This window comes from Pimephales promelas, chromosome 8 (assembly GCF_988280905.1).
Source record: "Pimephales promelas chromosome 8, fPimPro1.hap1.1, whole genome shotgun sequence".
Classification (NCBI taxonomy): Eukaryota; Metazoa; Chordata; class Actinopteri; order Cypriniformes; family Leuciscidae; genus Pimephales; species Pimephales promelas.
In genome coordinates this window covers 27,011,112-27,022,747 of record NC_142776.1, presented here as the reverse complement: position 1 = coordinate 27,022,747, position 11,636 = coordinate 27,011,112, and the positions used below count along the sequence as shown (strand labels likewise).

Here is an 11,636-nt window from a genome sequence, read left to right as displayed (position 1 = left end):
AGACATGGAAAGTGAAGAAATATGGACATTTAGGGAAACTGGACAGGAGCAGAGGACCGGGGGCTCAAACATGGTCACATGAACTTGACAGGTGGGACATGGCTGTATCTGCCAAAGCCATTTCTTAATGGACTGTAAGAAAGGAAAGTAATATTATGGAGGGTCATTCATTTTCTAGGCATGTTTGTAAAAATGGAAAACTATTGGAACATGAATTTACTGATAAGTTACTATACACTCACAAATAAAGGGATTTTTTATTATTCCACTAACAACCTTCAATATTCATAGAACCTTTCCACTGCACAAATGGTTCTTTGTGGAAAAAGGTTCTTCATAATATTAAAATATTCTTCACATTAAAAAAGAAAGATTGAAACCTTTATTTTTAATTAAATGCTTAGAATATTAATATCTTTTGTTGTTGATTTTTTGACAAATGAACAGTACATTAGACTAGTTTGTGACATAAATGCTAAAGAAAACAATGTTAAATGAAATGTTATGTTTATTCTCCACCAAAGAAAAAAATGTATATAAATCGTTACCCAATTTTCTATGACTGAGCAGTTTACAAGAGCCATAATGGAGGCATGATAGAACCTGCATGACAATGCATGCATGAAAAACAGTTGACCTTTGAGGGGCAAAAATGTGGCCCAACATTGATTTCCATTACAGTGGTGAGATTAGCCACCAGCTTATTTCCAGCACGTGCATTTAACAACCTACTGTATCTTCACAACAGCAACTCCTGACATTTGACCTGCAAATTCAGGATACCAGTTTCAGCATCCATAATCCATTCTAGCACCAAAATAACCTAATCATTTATATTCGCAGCTGGTTTTCTAATCCAAAAGCTATATATTATTTACTGTTACAACAAGTTGATCGAGAGTTCATTAACACGCATAACTATAATATGGTTCACTAAAAACAAAAAACAAAACAAAAAGTATTTAAGACGTTTTTAATTGTAATATTTATAAAATGCAAATGACTTGAATGAATTTGAAAAAAAGGCATCTAATTTTTTTTGCTTTGTCCTCCAAACAAGAGATCACAAGGTTCATTTTTAAGCAAAAGTACTGTGGAGATAAACACAAACAAAAATTGACAATTTCAAATGAACATGGTTTTTGATAATACACTGAGTGATTACTGTTTAGTTGAACAACTTTTGGTACCATGGTATATTTTACTGGAAACAATCAACGCTGTCTGCGTAAAGACAGTTTACGGCAGGGCAAGCGATATTCCTCTTGTCCAGGGCAGAACGGTGTCCCCTTCCCTAGTTCACATGTAGGCCCAGAACTCACACTACGTGGACGTGGACGCTGCTCAGGCCATTTTGCCTTCCCAATCTATAACCAGAGACAGAATATTTAGTGTCACAGTCACAGCTGATACAAGCACAGCAAGTAACAAGATGCATGCAAGGAGGAATTTTGCAAGGAAAAAGTTCATGTGGTGTCACCCATTAACCCACTGCTTCAATAAACATGGGGTATTGGGACTCCACACACTAATGAGGTTACACTTTAAACCCCACTTGAATGTTGAGGAGGGAACACATGCAAGATCAAGCCTTATGTGTACTGCACAAGTGTTGATGGGATGGATTTGGTGCTGTTAGCAGGAAATGCATGCGTTTACCTCTTTATGAAAATGGTGGCTGCAGTGAAGCTCTTGGATGCCACCCCTTCCTTTCCGGAGTTCTTCATGGCAAACAAGACATATGCTATCTGCATTACCCTACAAATAAAGCAGCCAAAATCATCTTAAAATATAATTATTATAGGGCATTGATTCACTTTGTTTAATACATAACTGTACTTTGTTGCAGTACACACTAACATCATACCGTTCAAAAATTTGATGTTGGTAAAAAAAAAAAATGTTATACTCTTAAAATAAGTCTCCTGTTCGCCCCAAGGCTGCCATTTTTTTTTTATCAAAAACAGTAAAAAGTGTTATCATTACAATCTAAAATAACTATTTTGTATCTAATATTTTGTAAAATATTTTTTAAATGTAATTTATTTCTGGTAATGCTGAATTCTGAATAGCCATATACTCCAGTCTTCCGTGTCACTCAATGCTTCAGAAATCTTTAAAACATGCTGATTTGTAACATCTCCTCTTGTGTTCAAAATATTTTGCTGTTAATATGTTTGTGGAAACGTTTAAGAGAACAGGATTTATTTGAGATATATTTTTTTTTGTAACACTCACTGTAAAAAAATCTTTTCATGATTAGTAATCACAACATTTTTCCTTTTGTCAAATCAACTTAAATAATTTATTTAGTTCAGATAACATATAATTTTGAGTTTCTGATGATTAAATTATTGTCCTTCATTATATTAACTCACTTTTTCCATTTCAATGAACTTAAAATTGTGTGTGTTTTGTGTGTCTGTCACTTTTGATAAATTAAATGCAATTAAAAAAAAATAAAAATCAATAAAATAAATCTTACTGACTACAGTTATAGGCTATATAAGCTAGGGAACTGGGTGTTATAGGGATACCTTACTTTAATAAATAAATGAAAGCTGCACTGTAAAAATGTTGCTGCAATTATTAAAGGGTTAGTTCACCCAAAAATGAAAATTAAGTCATTAATTACTCACCCCCATGCTGTACCAACCCCGTAAGACCTTCGTTCGTCTTCGGAACACAAATGAAGATATTTTTGATTAAATTTGAGAGCTGTATAACTACCACATTGGCTCCTAAGGGACTGGCTCTTGACGGCCCAGAAAGTCAATGAAGAAAATGTTTAAATATCCCAAGTGACTACCGTGGCTCAACTATATGTTTATCAAGCGACGTGAATACTTTTTGTGCGAAAAAACAAACAAAAATAAGGAGTTTATTCGACTATTTATTTTCTTCCTTGTAGGCCAGAACGAGAATTCCTTAGATTTCCACGACGCATGCGCGAGATTTGCGATCTGCTTACACCAGCTTAGATCGCAATTCTCGCGCATGCGTCGTGGAAATCTATAAGGAAGTCTCGTTCTGGCCTACAAGGAAGAAAAGAAATAGTCGAATAAACTCCTTATTTTTGTTTGTTTTTTCGCACAAAAAGTATTCGCGTCGCTTGATAAACATATAGTTGAGCCACGGTAGTCACATGGGATATTTAAACATTTTCTTCATTGACTTTCTGGGCCGTCAAGAGGCAGTCCCTTAGGAGCCAATGTGGTAGTTATACAGCTCTCAAATTTAATCAAAAATATCTTCATTTGTGTTCCGAAGACGAACGAAGGTCTTACGGGGTTGGTACAGCATGGGGGTGAGTAATTAATGACTTAATTTTCATTTTTGGGTGAACTAACCCTTTAATATATCAACACAACATTTGTTGAGATAACTAATATATCAAACTTCACTAAACTAAAGTTAATAACTTAAGTCAAACACATACTTTTTTTAAGTTGAAACAACACATTGTTGTGTCATGTTTTGATAAATAACCACAGCAATATTTTTTTTTTTTTACAATGTGTATATCATTGTTGTGTTGTTGTCACTCCAACTCTGGCCTTCTATTAATGCAATACAGTCTCCCGGTGGCTTAATTTAATTAATTTACAACAAAACAAGAGAGAACATGCATCACAGATAACATGTATGTTATCTGCAAAAACATTGTTTTTGCTCTGCTGACTTGTTTTCCATTAGTTATTTTTGTGAATTGGAATGTGTGCAAAGGATTGTGGGTGATTGAAGGCTGCAAAGGGTGTACATTATGCATCTTTCAAAATGATTGCGAAGGATGCAAAATGAAGGTTGCCTTCCAAGAATCATTCAAATTAAAGCGTCCTTTGACAAAGTTTGATGACGTGGCATGCTAAAGTATGACGTGGCATGCTAAAGCTACGCAATATTACAGTTACTGGAAGAAATCAAAGATGACATCTTATTTCCGATTTAGCGTTCACATTCAATTCCAGCAGCAATTGTTAAACTCCTCGCTCATTACAATTATTGGCATCAGGATCATTTCAGATAGTCATAGCATCAGCAGAGGAGGAGCCCCATTCATTCACGTTTAAATATGTGCAATTTACAGTTTTGGGTGGGGACTGATTACCTGATGAACCGCAGGTATGGTAGCCTACATAACACACACACTGCAGTATTGCATCAAGTGCTTTCTGCATCTTGGCCATGCGGCGCTATTAGCTCACTACTTAGGCCCGAAAGTGTCTCAACTTTGTAAATTACTCCATGAAGTACTGCCATCTTGCCATCCGCCTATGATGACGAGACCTTCAGAACATTATATTGGATCGGGCCAAATATTTCCACCCAGTTGACCTTCCAGACACACGAGGACTTTCCTGGAGGGACGCCATTCTCATGTGTCTGGAAGACACAAACCACTGATCCAGAAAACAGCCGAAACCAGAGTCTAGTCCCAAGATGGCCCTCTGGGATGCATGTTCTTTGTTTCTGCCCTCTGCCAAGCCTGCTGCCAAGATGGCAGCCATGACAGCCCCTATCCCTTTTCCACCAAAGCATTTTGAGAGCCGGTTCGGAGCCGGTGCCTGCGCACGAACCATTTCTTTGTGTTTCGACAGCCAAAGAACCGGTTCTCGGCCAGGAGAACTGGTTCCAAAGCGGCACCAACTCTTTGCTGGACTAGAACCGTTCTTTTACCACGTCATGCTTACGCCTGGGGCGGGTTTCGATGTGTTCTAAACATCTTTTCTGACCATAATAAAGGATCGCAAAGCCAAGAGAAACATTTGCAGAAACACGATGGAGTCCGCCTTTGTAATTGTTATGCTTGAAGTTAACGCAAGCGTTTCTATTTTTGTAAAAAAAAAATTTGAAGACATTATAAGCAAAGAAGAAAAGTCACAATATAGAACAAATAAATGGAAAGAAAAAAAGACACAATTACAGGGGTACATAAATTATCAGAAAAAATTACATATCAAATGAAAAGATATGTATCTTGATATGTAGATATGTATAAATATAAGGCTTATATATTTCAATTGTTTTTAGAGATAGTTGTTGTTAGAGATAGTCCAAAAGTAATCTAGTGTTTACTTTCTTTTTAGTAAAAAGCGTTTCTAAGACGTATGGCGACGTACACAGTGACGTAACGGCGTCATTCCCTGGGCGCTCTAGTCAGTGGAAAAACAAATAGGTTCTGAAGCGGTTCGCAAGTTGAACCAACTCCGTAACCAACTTTGAACCAGCACCAGCACCATTTTTGGTCCATTGTATGTGACATGTGATCTGGTCTCTTACCCACCATTGATATCACCTTCTGGTTGTGGACATGCAGCCTCTTCTCCAAGCACTCGGAGAGTTCTGGAATGGTGGTGATGTGACATTCAGGTCCCCCTACTTTGGTGTGGCTGTTTTCATCTGAAGACACACGGCGGGCACGAGGGTGAGAGCGCCCCTCCTTCTCCTCACGGGTCTTTAGGTGGACAGGGGCAGGGACCATGTTGTCAGCATGAAGATGGTTCACCTGCATGGCTTTTAGTTGGGACTTTTCAGTACCAAGACAGACAGAGAAGGAGAAAAACCATTACTTATGAATGGGATGGGAAGTGATAATATTAAAATAATCAGAATCTTTAAAAGCTGATTTAGGAATGATTTCATTAATGATTATTGTTTGTTTGCTCATTTTGAAGAGGTGCATATTTAATATGGAGCATCATTTGGGTAAGCAGTTATAATTTCCTATAGCGAAGGATGAAATATAAACCACCATTGTAGAGATAGGTTCATTATTTTTGAACATGCAGCTCATAATGACTTGTGTTGTGTAGGCATTTTACTTGAAGTCAAGCTAATCATAGGAGCTTTACCTACTAAGCCTTCTGCCAAGATGGCAGCCATGCCAGCCCCTATCCAAGACCCAGAGTTACTGTCTTTCACTACTCTCTCTTAGGACACGTACACTGTTTATAAATAGCTATATTATTTACCAACACATACTGAGCATGAGCATAGCCAAAACTAATTTCCTGACATTTTAGTTAAAAAATGGCTGCAGATCAATACATTAAAAAAAAATCGAACAGAGAACCGCCACATTCGAAGAAAAAGTGTATAAACCTATTTAATATGACACTATAGCTTAAAGTCAATTAAAAAAAATGTTTTTTGAGCTTTTCTTTCAATGCATTTATGTACCACAAATCATTAAACTTACCTGTGAGAGTATATTTTAATGTTATAAATTATATACTGCATAATATACTGTATATTGGCTTAATGTACTGTATATATTGACATATATATATATATATAGACAATGTGCAGAAGGTTAACATAAATATTGCATGCACATGGGCTAAAATGTAATAAATATTGCAAGCACACCAGCTGCCTTCATTTTTTTGTACAGTCAACTTGAATGTTAAGGTCAGTTCAACTTAAAATACATTAAACTTACAGTACTTAAAAAAAAATAGTTGAATCTAGTATAACTTATTAAAAAATTAGCAACTTATTTTGATGAGTTAAAGCAATGTACAACATACTGTATATTGGTATTGATAATATTTTTTTTTACAGTGATTACATTTAAATTCACAACAACTTTTAGATGAAAATATACATGTAAATGATGATGTCCACTCTTAGTTTTTTTTTTTTTTAAAGTTAGCAGGAATAAATTACATTTATGAAATGACAAACCATGCTAAGCACAAAGTGCCATGTCAAGTAACATGTCAGCCTCAAATTTCTTTTGTTTACGTGTCATTGATTTTTACTGTTTATGCAAATTGAGATATTTAAATCTAATACAGGAAAAAGTGAAGGATATTCCACTTATATAATAAGTTCTGGTTTAAATCTAACTGGCTCACCAACAAAAAACAAATGCTCTTTTTAGGATACTTTGCTGTCATTGCAGATCATACATTTTCATCTGTTTTTATTTTAAATTAGCAGTAATCAAGCCAGCCATCTCACATTTTTTTCATTCTTCTCTCCTGACCTTTTGGTATAAACACAGGCTTGCTGTACAGTAGGCCTACATTGTTTACTTAAGGAGGCTGTGAGGCCTGAGAAAGAGCATGTTGATCCACTGATTTGTGGGCGAAGAGCCTCTAATCAGAGCACACTTTCCTGTTTTCACTGAAGTTCTCTTCCAAAAACATGCATGCAATATTTTTCCCAGCTTTGTTTTAAAGATTGACTGCATGTCAAAACACAGTGAAAATCCTGCCATAAACTGCATGGATGCCAGCCGAATTTAGCCCCACCCACAACATTTGAGGATGGGAATTTCGGTCTGGATCAAGCATGCTGCACAAGCCCTCACTGTAAAACAAAACAAGTTAAGCTAACTCATTTCATTTGAGGGAACCGATTACCTCAATTAATTTAAGTTTTTAAAAACAATAGTAATGAGTTCAATCCTGTTAGCTTGTAAACCCTAGCAGTACTATTACTTGAAGTGGCTTGAATGACTGAAACAGAACTCAATTGAATATTGAATAATAATTGTATAGTTAGTTAATCATCAATTAAGTGATGATTGCTCATTAGTGATGAACACATGCCGTTAACAAGCAGAATCACTGAAGGAAAGAGAAACACAAGAAATAAAAGGTTTAAGTTCACCATGATGGAAATCAGTGTCTGCTTCAGTTGGGCTATCGACCCTTGATGTACAAAGTCTTTCTTTGGCTGCTGTAATTGAGTGTTTGCAAAACTTTTGTTATGACACAAAAGTCAAGGAAAAGGATGATCGGGTGATGATGGTCAAGGTTTGGTGACAATCATCACTTAATGACTTGATTCACTGATCTCATTGAGAGTCTAATCTCTGATTATATTATTAGTTGTATTCAAAAATAGATTCTACAACATCTAGCAATGCTATGACTATCAGAGAGTATAAAGGATTTTACAGAAAATGTAATTCGTTACCCAAACTAACACATATATCAAGATTCAGCATATGAATCTCAACAATGGTGACCATTAAAAACTATTCATACTGCAATGCGTGTTGGGTACTACCATAATACAAACCTTATCTATGGCTCCCAGCATGTATTGCTGCATGAATCATTTTTTTTTGATTGTCACCATTATTGAGATTCATATACTGATTCTTGATGTCTGTGTAAGTCAGCATGACACCATAGAGGCCTTTAAAATGTGATTGAAACAACAATGGGCCCTGCAGCAAAATCACAGTTCTTTTATAATGAATAACACAAGTTATTATTTTCTATAAAAGATCAGAGAATCAAGACAAGACCGAATGTCCATTCGTCATTCCATAAATCATCATCAAAACAAAATTTTCATTTGGCTTTTGTGCCATAAAAAATGTGCTACATAAACACTCGGTTACAACGTTTTGATCGCTCCCTGGTGGCCGGTCCTAGTATAGGTCATAAACCCCGCCTCTCCATGTTAGGCTATTCAACATGATAAATATTTAATGAGACTAAACTAAACAATTAAATTACACTTTAAACATCATTAACGGTATTTTATCACACTGATGATTTTTTAAGAGTTTGTTTTTTAAAAGGGTTTGTATTTTTTGATGCGGTGCAGCCCATTCTCGCTCCCAAGGCGTCACCTAACTGACGCCTTGGGAAGCATTTGGACATGCTTCAATATCTGACGCTTTAGGCGCCCTTTAGCGTCAGTTAGATGATGCCCTAGGATCGCGTGTACCCTACCCCCACCCCACACCTAAACCTAACCGCGTCCTCTAACTGACGCTTTCCTTTAGCGTCAGTTAGATGACGCCGTAGGATCGCGTCATGTAAGTAACGCTAAAGGGCGCCTAAAACGTCAAATATTGAAGCATGGTCAAAGGTGACGCCTTGGGGTGAGAATGCGTTGTGCGGTGGTGTGACGTCAAGATTTACAGCTGTGATTGACAGGTTTTCTGAGCGAAGTATACAGTCACTGGAGTACCAACAGATTTTTTTTTCGGGATCTTCTAAGTACTGAGGAGATTGGAGCTTTAAAGGGGTGATGAACTGAGAAATCAAATTTTCCTTGAGCTTTTGACATCTACGAGGTCATCATAAGAATATCCTGTAAGTTTCAGAACTGAAAACATCCTTGTTAGTCCAATAAAATCTTTTATTGACACCAGCCCCAGCAAACGACTCGTTTTTCAAAGACTCATGGGGAACTATGATGTCAAAGAGGATAAAACCCCACCCCGCAGAAGAAGATCAACGACAATAGGTGTTCTGACGATTCATCCTGACCATCGAGATTCGCAACTTACCGGTTATGCGCATGTATAGTTATGCGGTTATGCGCATATATATCAGTTCTGACCAATGGAACAGAGCGAAGGGGTGTCATCCATTTTTACTGAAGCAAGTAGGCTATGCCCGAACCAAAGCTGTTCGGACCAATCAAATTGTCAGGCTGGGCTTTATACGATGATGGACAGATGATTAACTGTAACATACATAATCATCCATATCACCAAATAGGGGCTTGGGATTTTGTTTACAACAAATAATCATGGCTGCCACTGGAGAATTTAGATGTGTAGATTCAGCCATCGCGTCTGTTATAAAAAATGTAGACAGCTCATTCATTTTAAAAGAGAAACAGAGCACCGCGATCAAGGCATTTGCCAACCAATTGAGTGCAGAGGTATTTTCTTTCCTGGTTCGGTTGAAACAACCCAGTGGAGCAGTGTCAAACTCACATTCTGACTAAAATTGAGTATGACAACGTCAGGGTAGCCATAAGCCATAAACACACAACAATAGGTTTGGACCCCGATTGGACATCTAGTCTGGACTTTGTCAATGATTAGGGTTGCTCTTTTTTTATTAATGGTAAAATCACTGACTTACTCATTTAAAAAAAAAAAAATGGCACCAACAACACCAGTGAGCAGACACCAGAAATCAGTGAGCAGACAGACAGCTATAATAATTCTAAACAATATATATTTTTATAAATATAACAAATGTATTTAAATTATTATAAAAAATACAGTTAATTATTATAAGTAATATTACATTTGTATTATTGTTATAGTATACATTTATTATTATAAAATATGTATAATAACTTTTATTATATTATTTTATATTATATATAATTTTAGTAACATTCCCAATTAGCTCTTTTATTCTGTGTTGACTGTGTTTGTCCAATTGATTTGTCCAATGTGTTTGCAATTGACAAACAGAAAAAAAGTTATCTAAAAATTTGTGATTGCAAAAAAGAAATATAATATATAATGAGCTGAGAATATGAGCTATAGAATATGATGAGCTGTGAAAGTATTCAGTGGCTAATGAAACGCGAGTCTTGCATGTTCGCAGAAAGTACCTCATTGCAAAATAAGATGGATGTTGTATTTATAAAAATAAGTTAAATTAAATAACATTCAATAATATTCAACAATATTCCCTCCAAGAGATAGTTCATAATCCTAACAGTTGGTTAATTTTACAATGACTTTGAACATTTAAAATCAGAATTTGAAGTTGAATCTCCATTTATCCATTGTGGCATTTGATTAGTAGCATAGGCTACATTCCAATGTTGCATTTATGACTGATCCCATTCCCCTAACATCATTCCACATGTATGATCAACTACCTTACCATGCAGGGCAAAGAAGCACGGCGGTCAGTTTTGTTGCGGGAGGGCCTCTTGAAGCTCCTCTTTCTTTCTTTATCGTGCTCCTCCCCGTGCCCCCAATAACTGCTCATCCACTTGGTGAAGTTCCCATCATCGTCCTCATCATTGTCCATAAGAATGGCTGGAAGCAGTCGAAGAGACAGCGTGAGAGCTGGTGTGTGGAGCTCTCTGTGAGGCTCCTGTCTCCGGGAAAGAAAAAAATCAGAGCAGGGTGCAGCCGACGTGATAAGATGGTCCAGCTGGGTCAGACGTGGCTCCTTTTCCTGCTGCTGCTGATGTTGTCCTGGAGCTTCTCAGGAACTCTTTCGTTGAAGGCAATGTGCGGTCCAGACTCCAGACTGTAGACGATAGGCTGGGCTTGATTTTGTGTTTGGGTGAAATTAGATTCCTCCAGTTATGTGCTCACAGTGTGTGGGTGTAATTGCTCAAAGCTCCCAAAACATGCATGCACAGCTTTTTGTCGAAGTCTTTAAATAAGCGAATCCTCTGTAATCTATTTAACATGAGAGAGGGAGGGGGCTATAGCCTATAAGGGCGGGAGAGAGGTAAAGCTAGGGAGAGAGCGAGATAGACAGAAACAGAGAAAGAGAGAGAGAGGGGATGGTGTTTTTTGGGTTGGTGCTCTGCTTTTAATCTTTCCATTACCAAGCAATGGGCCTGAGGGTGGGTGTTAGTCACACACACTCTGTGCAACTCCAATTCTCCTATACTTTCCACTCAATGAGCACATCAAACCTGTCAATAATTATGGACTGCAGCAGGCGAGAACCAGCATGTGTTATGAGAGTTGGTGTGATCATGTATTTATACTTATACTGTCTGACAATGAGTAAAGCAAGATTACCAATCAGTGCGGAATGGCATGATCGAGCGCGATGGCTAGACTTTGTTCTGATCATGACAAATGCTTTGTAGTATAACCATGCGAGTTGTATTGCAGCAGTTTAATCAGCAAACCATACACTGTAAACAATGCTGGGTTGTTTTAA

At 37.1% G+C, this 11,636-nt stretch overlaps 1 protein-coding gene across 1 annotated transcript; it reads right to left on the bottom strand.

The window, feature by feature from the left end:
- Window positions 1-490: 490 nt before the first annotated feature.
- lnp1 (leukemia NUP98 fusion partner 1) lies at window positions 491-11,212 on the bottom strand. Its single transcript, XM_039647687.2, has 4 exons — window positions 10,611-11,212; window positions 5,285-5,527; window positions 1,660-1,758; window positions 491-1,367 (listed from the first exon to the last, which is right to left on the bottom strand). Exons 1-4 carry the CDS (start codon window positions 10,758-10,760, stop codon window positions 1,215-1,217), a joined length of 645 nt encoding a protein of 214 aa, XP_039503621.2. The 5' UTR covers window positions 10,761-11,212; the 3' UTR covers window positions 491-1,214.
- Window positions 11,213-11,636: the final 424 nt, after the last annotated feature.

Coding starts and splice junctions, on each gene's coding strand:
- lnp1 (XM_039647687.2), bottom strand. CDS start 10,760: ATGGACAATGATGAGGACGATGATGGGAACTTCACCAAGTGGATGAGC. Junction 5,528..10,610: donor GTGCTTCTTTGCCCTGCATG/GTAAGGTAGTTG, acceptor GGTACTGAAAAG/TCCCAACTAAAAGCCATGCA. Junction 1,368..1,659: donor GCCACCATTTTCATAAAGAG/GTAAACGCATGC, acceptor CTCTGGTTATAG/ATTGGGAAGGCAAAATGGCC.